Raw genomic sequence first — 17,486 nt, 5'->3', positions numbered from 1 at the left:
TCTCTTCCATTCTCCTCTATCTTCCACACGCACACACACACACGCGAGTCCTTCTACAGTTTAAAATGTGCTAATTATTTATTTTTAGATGTTGATATTGTAATTTGTGATTAATTGTATATTGTTTCTTTTTCTTTTAATTTTCTGTGTAAATTAGCAGTGGTTTGGTATTTTTACTGTCATACTGTTTAACTTATTTGATAAATAAAATAAAATAAAATTAAAGGCCAATATTCGCCAAATTGGGCCTTTTTTGGAAATGTATTTTAATTAGATTTTTTTTGATAATATTTCTACTGACAGTCACACGTTATTTCGATCTTAATGGGAGAAAAAAGTGTAATTAAATAGGCTACTTTTTAGGGTTCCGTACGCAAAGAGTAAAACGGGACCCTATTACTAAGACTTCACTGTCCGTCCGTCTGTCTGTCACCAGGCTGTCTCTCATGAACCGTGATAGCTAGACAGTTAAAATTTTCACAGATGATGTATTTCTGTTGCGGCTATAACAACAAATACTAAAATGTACGGAACCCTCGGTGGGCGAGTCCAGACGGACAGCGGAGTCTTAGTAATAGGGTCCCGTTTTTACCCTTTGGGTACGGAACCCTAAAAAACGATAAATAACGCAAAACGGCCGACTTAATGCTAATGGTACTCTCCTGCAGCTGTTTTTGTCATAGGCACCTTTCGACATCCGATATCGGAAAGACGATTCCGATAAATTGAGCCATGTCGGAGCCCCCCGTCAGCTGTCGGACCGATAACATTTATTTGTGTGCGTATGTGTAGGCATAAAGGTTGTTGTAGTCTGCGTGACCGCTAAGGACGGCGCCCGGACGCGCCCCCGCGGCCTGATTACGCGAATGTAGGATGTAGATGTAGTGTAGGGACGCCCGGCCGGAGGCAGGCGGGCTGTCGGTCACGTGTCGCGTTCATTCAGCCCAGTTCCCTGATGTTGGAGCTCCAGGTTACTGTCCCGGCGGCATTTCCACACTCTCCTCAATCTTCTTGTTTTCCTGCAGAACAGAAGGACATCTTTAAGTTCGACGTCCTTTAATTCATTCTCTTTCAGCGTGTCCCTACCGAATGTATTATATCGCGATGCCGCATACATAATACACTCTGCTAGTAAGTGAAAGCTAGTCTCCTTACCACAATGTGGACAGGAGGCGTCTCTGCTAATTTCCATTATCTTAAGGTGTCTATTGAGAGTGTTATGACCTGTAATGATACCTGTCAATAGTCTTAGACTGCTCTTACCTAGTTTCAAAAGATACCTGGTTCTCTTGTGATCTATACCTTTAATCATCATCTTCGACTGTCTGCATCCAGCCTCTTCTTCCCATACTCTCTGTGCTTTTATCTCTTTTACCTTCTCTATGACTCCCTTCGTGACATCCGCTGACATGGGCAGAGCCGGTTCCGGACCTATATATCCCGTCTCCGCCCCTATCCTCGCCAGCTCGTCCGCTTTCTCATTTCCCGTTACTCCCTGGTGTCCTGGTACCCATGCCACCGTAACGCTTTTTTGCTTGCTTATCGAGTTAAGCTCCTCTCGACATTCTCTCACCAGAGAGGAGGAGGATACTACATCCGATATCGGATCGGACAATGTGAAAACGCTCTTACGAGAGTAATGAAATATTGGTCGTGCAGAGAATGAAGGTAAGATTGTTTTCACATCACCTATTCGAAAAGGGTTTTTTCTTCCCCGCTAGGAGGGATCAGTGGCACTTTTCTTCTCTGCTAGGAGGGATCAAAGTGGCACTTTTCTGTTCTAGGACATGATTTTTTTTTCTTATTTGCATACAACTTTTTTAGGTTAAATATTTTGGAACATAACAATTTCCTCATAGGTGATGTGAAAAACAGTATGTGTCACATGGTAGCAAAATTATTTCCACCTCGGGCGTTAACAATTGACTCCCTCACTGAGCTCAGGATTCTATTTTAGAATCCCTCGCTACGCTCAGGATTAAATTATAGAATCCTTCGCTTCGTTCAAGATTCAATGTACGCCCTCGCCGTAAATATCGCTTCCCCAATATTACAGGATTCTATGTTACATTTTCAAGATAGTTGAAATTCGACTTAAGGTGGTTCGACTAGGTTACCCAAAGCTTAAACCCCGCTAGATGGCGTCACTTTCGCAAATTTTCAGGTTTTATTTTTTTGTGGAATAGTGTTGGTATCTGTATACTTAAAAGTATGTTTAGCGCACTCTTTACATAAATATTGAACTATTATAATAAACATTGAATACTTCATTAGTGTAAAAAACACTTTTAAAGTCGACAGAGTGTTTCTGTCATGCTATTTCCTACAATTACTCACACATGCAAACATTGTTTCCGTGATTGCTTGTAGTAGACAATTTCATGCAGTGTAAGTATGCTGCAATGGCGTTGCGGTATGTTCGTGGAAATACGTGCAAGAGGATTCGGGTTCGAGACTGGTACGTCAGGGGTACTTTTTTTTGTCCTTTTTGTGTTATCTTATGTTTCTTATACCTTTTATTCTTCGAATTCTTGTCCGATTCCGATATAACCGAAATATATTTCAGTGATATCGGAAACGGCTCTAACGATTTCGATGAAATTTGCTGTAAGGGGTTCGATCTAGCTAGGTCTTATCTCTGGGAAAACGAGCATTTTTGAGTTTTTACTTATGTTTTCTTTTTCTCCCAGATATTCATTATTATTAATAAATTAGTTTATAACATTTTATAAAAATATGTGACGTTTTGAACTAAAAGGTACCACATTGTCGGTTGTCGATTAGGTTGATTTCATTTTGAAGCTTTATGGAAATATGACAACATTAAGTAGGTACCCGTTTGGTTGAAAACGCCACATATATTGAAAACCTGACTTTCACAAATCTCACCTCTTTGGGTTCTTCCAACTCAGAAAGGATGGAGAATACTGACGATTCTTAGTAGTACTAGCCCAAGGAAGTCCAGGTTTGTAAGTGTCAGGTATCAGTTTTTTTTAAAGCGCTAAATATAGTTCTACAAGTAAAGCAATCCCTTACTGCCCAGCCTCTATAGTATTTTTCAAACTGGAAGGGTACGATGATAGATTTCATCTCCATACAATTTATAACCTAATAATGCCAAATGTTGCAAAATTATATTGAATTGAGATCTATCATCGTACCCTTGCAGTTTGAAATAGTTATTTACGATACAAGTGCGGAAAAGAGAAAATTCGAAACGAGTGGCGACAGATTAAAACACGACCGCAGAGAGTGTTTTAAATCGACACGAGTTGCGAATTACCTATTCGCACGTGTATCGTACAACGTTTTACAGTACATATGGCCCTTTAAACTTTCGACATATGCATGAAAAGTGCTCTTTACGCACTAGGGCGAGAAAGTTGCACCCTATGTACTGTAAAATACTTTTTAGTACATATGGTGCTACATATACGTTACCGCCCTAGTGCGGTAATTAGTACAATACGTGCATATGTCGAAAATGTAAAGGGCCATAATTATGTACTGTAAAACGTTGTACAATACACGTGCGAAAAGGTAATTCGCAACTCGTGTCGATTAAAACACTTCCTTCGGTCGTGTTTCAATTTATCGCCACTCGTTGCCAATTTCCTACTTTTCGCACTTGTATCGTAATGTACTAATAATAAAGTAGTAATTGTAAAATAAAATTAAAACTTTTTTTATTTATTTATTTTTGGATTCAAGTAGGTACAGTGAGTAACAACATTGCATGGCCTTCTAATTATAACTATTATAGAAAACGGGATATTTATCATGTTTATTTATATTATTTATTTCTCGATATTTTGGCCGGTCTTGCAAGACCAGTCGTTGTGGAGATCCCTGGGGAGGCCTATGTCCAGCAGTGGATGTCTTGTTGGTGTAGATGGATTCACACAACAAATGAAATAACATTTTTTCATATTTGTTATCCGTAGTTGTCCCTGTACCTGAAAGAAAAATAATATCATGATAGCACAAAATCTCTAATGTTATAGGAAGAAAGATGAAGCAACAATATGGATTCTAATAAAGTTATCATTTACTTACCTAGTAATAATTGTGTTTTTCATTCATAGACAAAATTCCATAATTTTCATCCCCAGGAAATGTTTTATTTTACTTTATTGCAGTGAGGATGTCCTGATTTTATCTGGCTAATGAAGGAAAACATTTTATTTCCAAGAATGCCTCTTCATTTTGCACAATACCTAAAAAAACCTAGAGTTAGTGACACATTGACTATTCGGCAACCAAAACAGTAATAATTACATTATATAGGTATTGTTCACTGCTTATATCTACCATTACGGAAGAAGTGAGAATTATTTTCTGAAAAGATCGGCACGAGAAAATTACAATGTACAATGAAGGAATGAAACTGTACCTACCTTACGAAACTTCACCCTCATGAATTCCGCTTCAATTGAGTCTGAATTTTTCTGGATTTTCGCGGACCAGAACACCGATGATTTTTGTAACTTGATTTAGACGTTGCTACATATATTATTATACTCTTTGCGTTGCTATCATTTTCAATTTATACAAACAAATTGATGTCACAATAAACATGACCCTATGTGTCAGTGTCAACACTGTCAAATAAAAATGCACTAAACATGACGGCACTGCAAATCCTGCCAGGTCGGCCAGGCAACGTCGCCAACGTCATAGAGTGGCAACGCCGCACGCAACGTATTTGTACACGACATTTGTGACACACACATACGTAAAATTGATGAAAAAATTACGTTGATTTATGTATGATTTCTGTATGAAACAAAGTTTTTCTATTAATTTAGCGCAAACGAATATTCGAAAGTAGATAAATGAGCAAATATTTGTGTAGTAATAGTGTGTAGTGCCTTAATTAAAGCAGATTGAATTTTGTATGAAAATCGAACCACCTTAATGTCACTATGTAGACACTTATAAATTGCGGTATTTCGCCATCGCCTCCTACCTATGATGCCACCCGGTCGGTGATAAACACAAAGCATGGCACTATTTCCTCTTATAGGAATCGCGATAAGACTATCTTTCTCTATCAAAGAATGAAGGTAAGATTGTTTGTTGCAGGGTCGGGCGCGGCGAGCGCGCGCGCGGCCCGCGTCGTGCAGGTCGGACGCGCGCCCCGCCCCCGCCCCCGGCCCCGCACCCGCCCCCGCCCCCGCCCCCGCCATGCCCGGGCCAGGGCCAGGGCAGCCCGACGAGCCGCAGGTATATACAGGGTGGCTAAAAAATAACTGCATTCCCGTTGCCAGGGAGGTTTTGGGATTATACTAAGCAACTTTTACTATGGGACCAACACTGAAATCGCGAAAAAAAAATTGGCCGTTTCATACATTTTGGCTGGCCATTTTCTATGTGTAAGGGCAAAGTCGATATTCAGGTCGAACCATAATACTCACAATCGGTAAGAGTGATAAGGATAGATATATGTAAAAACAATAATGTTAGAGTAGGATAGCGCTTTAGAGAGAATAAAGAACACTTCCAATATGTCGTTGTTTCAATCAGCAAGTCCTTACATATGGGAGGGCAATTTTTTTTCGCGATTTCGGTGTTGGTCCCATAGTAAAAGTTGCTCAGTATAATCCCAAAACCTGCCTGGCAACGAGAATGCACTTATTTTGTAGCCCCCGTGTATAGTTGGTCAAATCAAATTGTCAGTAATTATGAACAAAAAAACTATACTCATCCTTTTCTTTTGGGTGCTAGTACTAGTGAAAGACAGATAGAGGATTTTCTCTATCTTTGTTTAAAATAAGATAGTCCTTCGACAAACTATAGAGATCGTGCGTTTTTTTTAAAACTCCGTTTAGTTATATCCTCTAAGGGAATGAATGTTGAAACGAATTTTTCGAGTGTGTTATTATTTACCGACCTAACCATATAAATTATTGCAGGGCTCCACGGGAAGCGGATGGGAAGGCGCCTGGCGGGACCAACCGAGGCGTTCCGCTAGTTCTAAGGTAATACACGTCTTCGTTCGTCACGTTCAATTTCTAGCCGTGGCTTTGGATGGTCTTCCACCTCCACCTGTCCATTTGGCATGCAATGATTGCCATGTGCATTTTTGAAATAGAAAGTCTTTATTTCAGGCCTGTAAATTCCTAAAGAACCTCAAAAAGCTTCGCAATTCGGCTTGCAGACCTTTTATAAAACACACACCGCGCTATTTATTAAAAAATTCAAATCAGACAACAACGCCCATATTACAAATACCTTACAGACTAACAATATTCAATTCAATTATTTATTTACTTCGAATCATTTGATATATATGCATTTTATAAACTTAAAAACTAAACACTATTTAGGCGACAAAACTTTAATGACGGAAATTTTAATTTAATTTGATTTAATTTTAAGATTTATTTTAATGTACTTATTTATTGTTATTTTAATTGTGCTCGTGATTTTAATGTAATATGGATCTTGTTATCTACAATAAAGAAATACAATACAATACAATACAAAATGGCGTGGCTCCGTTGAGTCGTGTGGTCTTGTGTCGGATTCGGCAGTTTGCCCCGGAACCTCCGAAACGCGTTTCTCTAGAAACTTCCTGCCTCGCACAGCTAAACTGTGGAATGAACTGTCGCCTGCGGTATTTCCGGACCGATATGACCTTCAAACCTTCAAGAAAAGAGCGTATTCCCATCTTAAAGGCCGGCAACGCACTTACAACCCCTCTGGTGTTGCGGGTGTCTATGGGCGGCGGTAATCGCTTTCCATCAGGTGATCCATCTGCTCGTTTGCCTCCTATTTCATAAAAAAAAAAAAACACGACAGCCTTCGGCCAGAAGTCGGCGCACTCGATGGTCCGCTGCAGCGGTCGCGGCGCGCGCACCACAGTTCAAGTGCACGTCGTGACGCGACCGAAGCTGGAGCACCCTCAGAGTGTAGCCGGTCTTCTGCTGTACATACTCCACCACTTCAGCAGCCGTGGCGGTGTAACGCAGGCGCGATACATACAGCGCCTTACTCGGTATAGTAACCCGCAAGCTAGAATAAGCCAACCAGTGATCAGTGTGGGGTGGAGCACCTAAGACCAAGATGCTGGAACTCGAATGAGCCCAAGTGTTAAAAGTAATGTTTAAGAAGCCCTTTTGATTTCCAACATCAGATCTCTGCTGAAGCGAAGGTTCTAACTGTTCGTCAACTGTTTCTGCATAAAATAGTTTTGCTTACGCATATTTCATCCAAATACTTGACTTGTTACAATTAAGTATAAGTTTGGCTCGCCTCTTGAGAAGTGAAGCAAACTTATACAATAGGGTAGTTGATAATTTTTTTCTAATGGTATCGGTCGATCAGGTTTGTTGTGAGGATCAAATGTCTGTATGGGACCCCATCTTAAAGCAATATAAGTCACAAATGATGGTCAAAGTCTGGCATCGCCACTTTACTGAGCAAACGCTCTAACACAAATGGCAACACATCGTGACGTCACTGTGTCACTTTGCTTAGAAGCCGTTCCGATGTATGGAAAACAAGGAAATTGCGATTTAGTCAATGAAATATTGCGATTATATATTGTTGCTGTACAATTTTTTTTTTCATAAAATGTAAGGAATCGAATGGTACCGTTATTTTTTCCTATTTGAAAGTTTATTTATTCCCAGACGGCCGCCCCACGGCGATCAGAAGAGTCCTCACTGGAGGAGCTGGCCCCGCACGGCCTCTCCGACGTGTCCCTGCCTGACTGCAAGATACTCGCCAACAGGCACGCCAGGCAAGACAGAGACTTACAAAGGTAGACTAGTGGTAGCTACACACACGCACGCACAGATACAAAAGTGATCTACTATCAAATAATACCTATAGTATGAATTATCTCAGATGATTTTTACGGGCTCGGGCTCTAATCTGTTAAACAAAAGGTATTGTTACCTTTATGTAGTGGTTACACTGCTTACTGCTGATAGCTCCGACATAAGACGACACAAGCCGGGAACAAGCCCGTTTAAAAGCAAATTTACCATCCTATTTATATGGTTCAAATTTCATGAAACAAACCATTCGGAGATAACACGTTTTGTTACCAAAGAAAATACCACCCTGATTGTTCCCCGGAATGAGCTATCACATAAATTTGAACCTTAATATTATCACGATAGTTGCTTTTTAAGTGACATGGTTGTCTTGGCACGTGCTGAAGACCGCTCTTAAAAAACCGGCCAAGTGCGAGTCGGACTCGCGCACCGAGGGTTCCGTACTTTTTAGTATTTTAGTAGTAGTAGTAAACTCTTTATTGTACAAATATACACATTAAAAATTAAATGGTACAAATAATAAGATGTACAAATAATAAGGTGTATTTGTTGTTATAGCGGCAACAGAAATACATCATCTGTGAAAATTTCAACTGTCTAGCTGTCACGGTTCATGAGATACAGCCTGGTGACAGACAGACAGACGGACAGCGGAGTCTTAGTAATAGGGTCCCGTTTTTACCCTTTGGGTACGGAACCCTAAAAACAAAGGCTTTTGTTTAACAGATTAGGGCCCGAGCCCGAAAAAAACATCTCAGATAATTCATACTATACTAATGTATTAAGGTCAATATAGGTACATTCCGATATCGGATCGGACAATGTGAAGATGCTTTATAGTATTTTTCAAACTCGATCAGTCAGCGTACCCTGACAGGTGTCATTTCAATACGCAATATTGCGAGATTTAGCGTTTTTAGGTTATAAATTATATGGAAATGATACCTGTCACACGTCACCCTACCCATCGAGTCTGAAAAATACTATAAGTGTGTTATAATTATGACGCGTTGATCAAAGCTAAACACCTCAGTACTCTACACGTTCATACACGTTTTCTTAAAATTAATTTTCTTTCAGATACTTCCTAAACGAAGGCACGTCCAAAGACCTCTCCAAACTCAGCAAAGAAATCCGTCACGAGCGAGAAAGCTACCGCGAACTAACCGGTCGCTACATTGAAAAACCTGAAGCTATACCGCTCAAAGAAACCCACTACTCCGACCTATCTAATAAAGAGTCTATACTTAAGAAAGAAGGGAAAAAGGACTCTAAGAATAAAGATATAAAGACTAAAATCAAACGATCGGATTCAGGTAGAAGCGAGTTAAAGATGAATGTCAGTGTTGGTAGTAAAGTGTTGATCGTTGAGCCGCTTGGTGTGTACGATTGTATCAATTTGGGGAGGAGGATAGATGTGCAGTGGCCTTCGGAGGCTCAGAGGGAGAGGGGGGGGAGGAACTTTTGGGGGAGCTGGGTGCCCATGCCGGGGATGGATGGACTGGTAAGTAAATCTTGAGTAATGGGGTATTTGACTACTAGTCAAATCAGTTTCTTTTTTCGAACTGTCAAAACGATTTTGCTACTATGGAATTTATATGAAACACTAGCATGTGACGTCACGATCAAATTACCTACTCTTTATAGTTTTATACGGGTTTTAAAATAGAAATTGTGTCTAAAAATAACTGCTGTCTACGTTTTTCTATTAATCTTCTGGTGCTTTATTTTATGCATGGTGTAAAATAATTTATTTTTAATACAGTCAAATACTATATTCTGCTGATCTAACAACATATACAGGTTGGCTAAAAATAAGTACATTCCCGTTGCCAGGGAGGTTTTGGGATTATACTGAGCAACTTTTACTATGGGACCAACCACAAAATCGCGAAGAAAAAATTTACCCTTCCATAGAAAATGGACCAGCCAAAATGTGTGAAACAGCCAAATTTCTTTTCGCGATTTCGGGGTTGGTCCCATAGTAAAAGTTGCTCAGTATAATCCCAAAACCTCCCTGGCAACTGCACTTATTTTTCAGCCACCGTGTATATACATATACTGCATGGTACGCGCACTTATCTACTTACCCCCTTATTCATAAAACTTTACACACCTCAATTGGTTAATTTGTGTATTATCACTTTCTTACAAATACATAAGTCAAAATTACAGATAAAGAACGATTAATAGCTAATTGAGGTTTGTGGCGCGTTAATGAATAACGCCATTATATTTTATCTCGAAAAATAAAGCTTAGCTGGCATTTTGAGCTTAGCTGGCATTTTGAGCTTAGCTGGCATTTTGAGCTTAGCTGGCCTTGTGATTTGAGAATTTTTGTCGTAACTCAGAGCACCATTTGGTGAAGTAGAACTACTTCGGTTCTTTTTAGGGTGACGTACCCATAGGGTAAAAACGGGACCCTATTACTAAGACTCCACTGTCCGTCCGTCTATCACCAGGCTGTATCTCATGAACCGTGATAGCTAGACAGTTGAAACTTTCACAGATGTATTTCTGTAGCCGCTATAACACCAAATACTAAACAGTCTTAAAGTAAACATAAGCAACTTAGCTAATAGCTACAAATTGATTTTTTATAGACCTATAGTTTCCTAATTCACATATCGAGGTACAATTAAAAAGTAATGATAAATAGTGCAAACTTTTTTATTTATTTATCATTTATTGCAGACAACATTGGTCCATATACATAATAAGCATAACACAACAAAACAACAGTTACAATTATAATAAGAATTAAAATAAAATTATGATAAAATTAATAATAAATAAATCTTGATATTAAAATTTTAATTGATTGATCATAATAATAAATTGATTAAACGCTGATTAAAAATAATACTAAAATTAAAATTAATAGTTAATATAAGATTTGATTATGCGCAGTCAAAAATTTTATTGTGTTATTTTTTATTCCCAGGTGGTACACAAATGGACCCCCAACCACCGGGACCCTAAACTACGATCCCACGTCGACAAGAGCATCCTTCTCATTCAGATAGAAGACAAATTCGTACCCATCGCCGAGAACTGTGTTCAGGACCTCGGCGACGAGGTTTGAGGTGAAATAAACCTTAGTACATGGATATAAGATTCAAAATTGCGGTAGGAATTTATTTAAGATATTACCTATTGAAAGTGTCGTTCATGATCGAAATTAAACTATCGTGAGACATTTCAAAATATTTAGATCACTACGGTTGTACTCAATTTTTAGTCGCTTTTAGCGACATGTTTCGGACTCTTCGGGAGTCCTTCCTCAGGCACGAGTGTACGCGGCGGCTCTACTCCGTGCACTCAAAATCCCAAAAGCGACTAAAAATAATAGTGAGTGAAACCGTAGTGATCTAAATATGTGTCGTTCATGATTCATGAAGAATTTGTAACAAATTAGTGTAAAACTTGTACTTTGCCGCGCTCAGAGGTCCTACCGCGAACACCAACCGAATTTCGGACGTTTTTCTCTTTTACTCCAATTAAGGCGTAATTAGACTGACAGAGAAACATGCGCTGTGACCCTCTAAAACCCTCTGAGGGGTAATTCCGTACAAGCCTAGGCTTGAAAATTCGGCCGAAGCTTAACACAACACTTTGTTCTGTAAGTCGGCGGTTGAAATAATACGGTCGTGTACAGAATTCCATTGTTTGTGCACAAGTGTAAGCCATTTTGAACTTTATTTCGTACAAGTAAACTACAAAATCGCGATCTCATGTTACTAACTTCCGTCATGTATTATGTACATACATCGGGGTTTTTGGTGCGTGAATAATTTATAACTTTGTTATAAAATAATTACCAAATACCAAACTATGAAATAAAACTATGAAAACGGATTATATCGCGTATATTGAATTTATAATACATCCCGACGTTTCGAACTCTTTACAGCGTTCGTGGTCAACGGGTGACTGTGAGGAAAAGCTACAAAGTGCAAAAATACCAACATACAAAAATAATGAACCATCATAAACTATAAACTTTAACGCTGGTTGTGCATGCAAAATCCGCGATATAATCCGTTTTCATAGTTTATTTCATGAGTAACTATCGCTGTTAGCGAAGGCAATATTACCAAACTATGAATTTAAAAAATAGGTACCTCCAATATGTGCTTTGAAATGTTAAAACAGTATCGGTTTTTACAGTTTTTACTTATTTTTTGGCTAGTATAAAACGTTCCCGCACCAAAAACCCCGATGTATGATTGTGTGTATTGTGGCAAACAAATAAACAGTTATCTTATCTTATCTTATGCTTATATCGTACGATTAATACTCAAATGTTATATTGTTCAAGTCTTTATACAATATTATGGCAATGAAATGTAATCCTTATTACGTACGCGTAAGGCTTAAATTTGATCTTATGAATTGTAGGTTACGTTTGTGGGTTAAAATGTATTGAAACTAGTTTTCTGCATTTATTTGTCACAAATTGTGAAGTATGAATAGCACAAATTATAAAAATGACGTAAATTCTCATATCCTTTTAAATAATAATGGCAATATAAGTTGTCAGTAATTCGAGCAATAGTGATGGTTATGATATATTGGTAATTTAAATTTTAAACTAACTTAAGTATCGGAAGAGGTTTCTGATTTCATTTGGTTTATCATCAAATTTATTTTAAATAAATTGATAAGTAACGTATTAATGCAATAAGTTAATACGATTGAGTGAAGAATATTCTAGATAAATTGAATTTGGTGATTATTCAGCTAATGGAATTAAAGATAATAGTGAATTTATAGTACCTAAATGAACTCGGTTAAAAGCATTTAGAACTGAATAACATTAAAAAAAAATAAGTAAAAGTTTCTATAAAACTGGAATAAGACTATACTTTAAAAAAAGTAATTACCAACTAAAAAGTATTACGACCACGGGCATGTAAATGGTGCTTTTAAATATTAGACACCAAATTATAATAGGTAGTGGTTCAGATAATCACAGATAAAACCGTATAATACAGGACAGCGACTTGTAAATATTGGCAGATATAATAAAAGTATATAACTATATAGACCAATAACTAACCATCGGTCTTATTTCAATCTAAGTATTTGAAACTTTAAATGTATTAAACAATTTGCTTAGAAGTTAATACGTCAAATGGTTTATAAGATTTGAATATAAACAGCGAAATATTGTAAACTGTATAAATAAATCATATAACAGCTATATAGACCAATAACTAACCATCGGTCTTATTTCAATCTAAGTATTTGAAACTTTAAATGTATGAAACAATTTGCTAAGAAGTTAATATGTCAAATGGTTTATAAGATTTGAATATAAACAGCGAAATATTGTAAACTGTATAAATAGTATGTCAATAAATTGTATACCATTATATACTGTTGTACTTTGGCAATTCTATTCGGTTATGTATATAATAAGTTTCGTTGTGTGTCCTTCATATGGAAAGTTAATGTAAATAAACTGTACATTATGTAAAATATATGTAAACAACCTGTATATTAATCGCTTTAATATATAATATATAAAATACCCGTACACTTTATTTTGTAAGTAGATTTTTTATTTTTGTTATTTTTTTGAACTTCGCTCCCAAATTGAAATTTCCTTTGACGCCAAATATGTTGTGTTGTATTTATGTCATTTATATGTATTTATTAGGTAGGGTTCTGTGTTGAATGCGTGCACGTGGTTATTAGTCCAATAATTGTATACAAATGTATAAATATGTCTGCGAGTTGTCTTATATTTCCTTTTTTTTCTTAATTTTGAACTACAACAATAATTAAGTTTTAAAATTTAAATCAGATTTCTTAAAGCTTAAATCAGATTTCTTAATTTTGTTTTAACCATTTGACGACTCGTTTTCGTAAACGCCAGTGCCGCTGTTTGATGTCTACGATTGTGATGTATATTTGTATATCTATGTATAATATCTATCTATGTATTGTTTATAGAGTAAGTGGCGCGTTGAGTTTTACGAATTTAAGGGAGAATAAATTATTGAAGTTAAAACGTAAGTATCTTTGTCTTTCTTTCTATTGTAGGCTCGGTTTGACGCTGATTTGATTCGTCCTTTGTATTTAGAACAAAATGGCTGTTCTGTTTATTACGAGTTTATACATTTGCTACTAAACCCAAGTTACAAATGTATGAACACGTAATAAACACTAATCAATGTGTCAGTACGGGTAAGTATGCCAGTCAGCCACACTTACCCGCACTGACCTTGCCAGGTTTTTTTAGTCTATTTTATTATGTGATTACTTCATCTCATTGTTACAGTAAAAAAAATATTTCTCGGTAGCTATACTTAAAACATGTAAAAATTTGGTTTCTTGTTGCCAATAGTGAGTAGTTTTATACATTATTTGAGCATACCAATAAAAATGTTTTTGTTTTGTTTTCAATATTGTGCAATGGATGTTTTAAATCAGATGTCAAAATACCTTGCTTTGCGTGGCACCGCTGTGTCGAAAGTCCGTTTGGGATTACTAAACTTTGAAGTTTCTAGAATTAAACTGAGTTAAATCACTAAAGTTAATTTGTAACCTGTATTATTTCACTGTCATCACGACCCTTATCCAAGAAAAAATTAAACTCCGAGAAATCGTTACATTATAGAAAAGACGCTTAAAAATAGACTTATAGAATTATCTGTCATACAAAGATTTTCTCTTTCCTTAAATACTGGGAATAGGAAGGCCTTTTACCATACGCCATATATTCCTTTTTCATTGTCGAATAGTCAAATTTGCCCCATCGGCGCACTTTGCCTCTACTGGTCTTATAAATCACCTATCTAGTTTAAAAAAAAAAGTTAAAATGCTATAATCACATTAAAATAAAATTACATAGAGTTAGGACCAAGGTCTGCAACGATTTTGATAGCACACGCAGTGCAAGTGTTATTTTAAAAGTCAAACTTCTATGCAATTATGATGTATAAATAACACTTGCACTGCGTGTGCTATCAAAATCGTTGCCGACTTTTCTTGGTCTAACTCTATTAAATTTCGTTGCTTGCTTTAATCCATTTAAGTCAAGAGTATTAATAGTATTCTCGAACGGACTACGCGTAATATATTATATATTCTCGAGTTGCCTTAATATATTTTAGACTGATTTTTTATATTCGCGAGCGTGAAATATGAGTAACTAGATAATGTAAGTCGCTCTGATTATTAATATTAAGGATATCAGTGTACTTATATACGTCGGATTTAAGGCGGTTTCACATAGTTCTGTTCCATTTCAATATTCAAGTTTGTGTGTAGCTACCCTTATTCGTTGTGACTTCTTACAAGAAAATTATAAAAGTACTAGTATAAACACGGAAAATCTGAAACTATAAGGGTTTTTTTAATTTATTTGTCCATCTTGTTTTAATAAATTTGTACAATTGGCAGTTGTACAAAAAACATTTACATCGATTTTAATTTCTCGTTCGAAAAAAGAAATTCGTGAAGATCTTTTCAAGTTCTGTTTACCGTCAACTTATTTAACACGTTGGCTGCCATGAGTATCACCGGTGGGATCACGTAATCTTCTCTGTGTGGCCATGAGCATCGCCGGTGGGATCACGTAATCCTCTCTGTGTGGCCATGAGCATCACCGGTGGGATCACGCAATCTTCTCTGTGTGGCCATGAGCATCACCGATGGGATCACGTAATCTTCTCTGTGTGGCCATGAGCAATTGAGCATCACCGGTGGGATCAAAAGCTCACTTAAATTTCTGTTGGGCGTGGGAGCAATACTGTAGGTGAGTATGGTGGGCAGCCAACGTGTTAAACGGATATTAATAAGTTTGCTGTAAACACTTTTTTATAAACACTCTTCAACTTGTTTTTTAGCTATTAAAATTAGATTCGTTAGAACCTCTCTCTTTAAAATATGACTTTCTCAATTTATAAATAATTCCGATTGAATTATTAGAAATATTGTTATAGCTCTTGTCTCTTTTAAAGTTTTAATTAAATATAGTCAGTATTACTTTGCACAAACTTCTGTCAAAAATATATTTGTAAAGAAGTATGATAAATTTCGTTATATACATTAAATTATATTTAAAGTAATGGCTCCTTTTCATTAGACCATTTGTGATTCTGGATGTCACTCATGCACTTGTCACATAGAGAAATAAGTAAGCATAGAGTGCTCACTCCATACATCAGTATTCTTACAAAAACGCTTATTATTTTCGTCGTCTAGCGTCAAGTAGCGGATTATCAGTACTGCTACTTGACAATAGATGTCGCGACGAACGAAAAGTCTAATGCTTAACAATCTTCAGCTAATATTATAACCGGAACTCTTTTCAGCTCCTGCTTGTAATATTAGTTGTAAATTGTTGAGCAGTACACTTTTCGTCAGTCGCGACATCTATAGTGTCAAGTAGTACTTATAAATCCTCTACTTGACGCTAGATATTGACTACGACAATAATAAGCGTTTTGGTAACAAAACTGATGTATGGAGTGAGCCCTCTATGCCTGTGACCAAATAAAATGAGCCCATACTTAAATTACACCACCTTTAAATTGATACTCTATGTAGATATCACATTCCGTCCACACGAATGTTTTTCCTTTAATAAGTTCAATTTCACCACCTTGACATGTATTTTGACACTTGACGGTTATTCGTAGATTTCTGTGTAGACAGGTAAAGGCCGAATCACATCAGTTGCTTATCCAGAACGGCTCTGGCTACCTGCGTAAGTGCGTAGACACGCTGAGAGCCGGAGCCATGCTGGCGTGGCCCGCGTGGCTCGATCTTAATCGGCTAGAGGCCGCCCAGAGACCTATAAAAAGGACTGTGTTCCGTTCTAATTTGAATCTTGGTTTTGACAAATCAAAATTGCATTTGTCTTGGCAAGTCTTGACGTCTGGGCGGCTAGAGGTTATGATATGATACATAGTGAGTTTAGAGGAAGGGGGGGCGGCCGCTTCTCCATACAAACGTAGTCCCCATTTTCCTCTCTGGATATTGACATTATGTTAAATATTTTTACATAATTTGATGTATATTAACCATAGCTATGCCCCTACGTTTGACATTTTTATATTTTTTTAAATAGTAAAAATTAGGAGCGAAAAACAGATTTCATAAAAAAAATGCTCCTAACTCTTATAATTATTAAAAATTTGAAAAAAATCAAATGTACGGGCATAGCTGTGGTTGATATACAACAAATTATGTTTAAATATTTTCAATAATGTTAATAATTAATATCCAGGGAGGAAAATGAGGACTACATTTGTATAAAAAGGCAATTTCGCGCGGGTCCTCCACTTTCGTCTTAAACATTAACCCAAATATGTGACCCTCACCAAAAGGTACCACATTGTCGGTTGTCGATTAAGATTAATTTCAAATAGCTATATGGAAATTGCGCCCTATTGACAACCGACAATAAGTACCCTTTTGGTTAAAAATGGCACATAAAATTAATTTCGAGTGTCGAAAGACTATATAAATATGATTGAATAATTTAGTCTCTATCACCCTACTTTTCAAAGTTCAGATGTGAATACCTTCAGTTTCATGGTAGATTTAGCGTGAACCGCCGATAGTACCTACTGTTGATTGTGTTATACTATGAATATCAAAATAAAATCCTTCAAATGGTAAAAGTCGTTTTATTTCTGCCAGAGGTTATGTTGATAACTATCATACATACATAAAAATTAG

The 17,486-nt window shown here is 36.9% G+C and overlaps 1 protein-coding gene across 1 annotated transcript in view; it reads left to right on the top strand.

The window, feature by feature from the left end:
* LOC134747664 (protein pecanex) overlaps positions 1–16,540 on the top strand; it is a 66,171-nt gene extending 49,631 nt beyond the window's left edge. Inside the window, exons 23-27 of the mRNA XM_063682272.1 lie at positions 5,086–5,226; positions 5,916–5,981; positions 7,638–7,768; positions 8,868–9,291; positions 10,732–16,540. Of these exons, the coding sequence (XP_063538342.1) occupies positions 5,086–5,226; positions 5,916–5,981; positions 7,638–7,768; positions 8,868–9,291; positions 10,732–10,872 (903 nt within the window). The 3' untranslated portion in view covers positions 10,873–16,540. The remainder of the gene's footprint in view (positions 1–5,085; positions 5,227–5,915; positions 5,982–7,637; positions 7,769–8,867; positions 9,292–10,731) is intronic.
* The last annotated feature ends 946 nt before the right edge of the window (positions 16,541–17,486 follow it).

This window comes from Cydia strobilella, chromosome 15, assembly GCF_947568885.1.
Source record: "Cydia strobilella chromosome 15, ilCydStro3.1, whole genome shotgun sequence".
Classification (NCBI taxonomy): Eukaryota; Metazoa; Arthropoda; class Insecta; order Lepidoptera; family Tortricidae; genus Cydia; species Cydia strobilella.
Note: the sequence above shows the minus strand (reverse complement) of the source record. Positions and strands in the feature narration are given on the sequence as shown.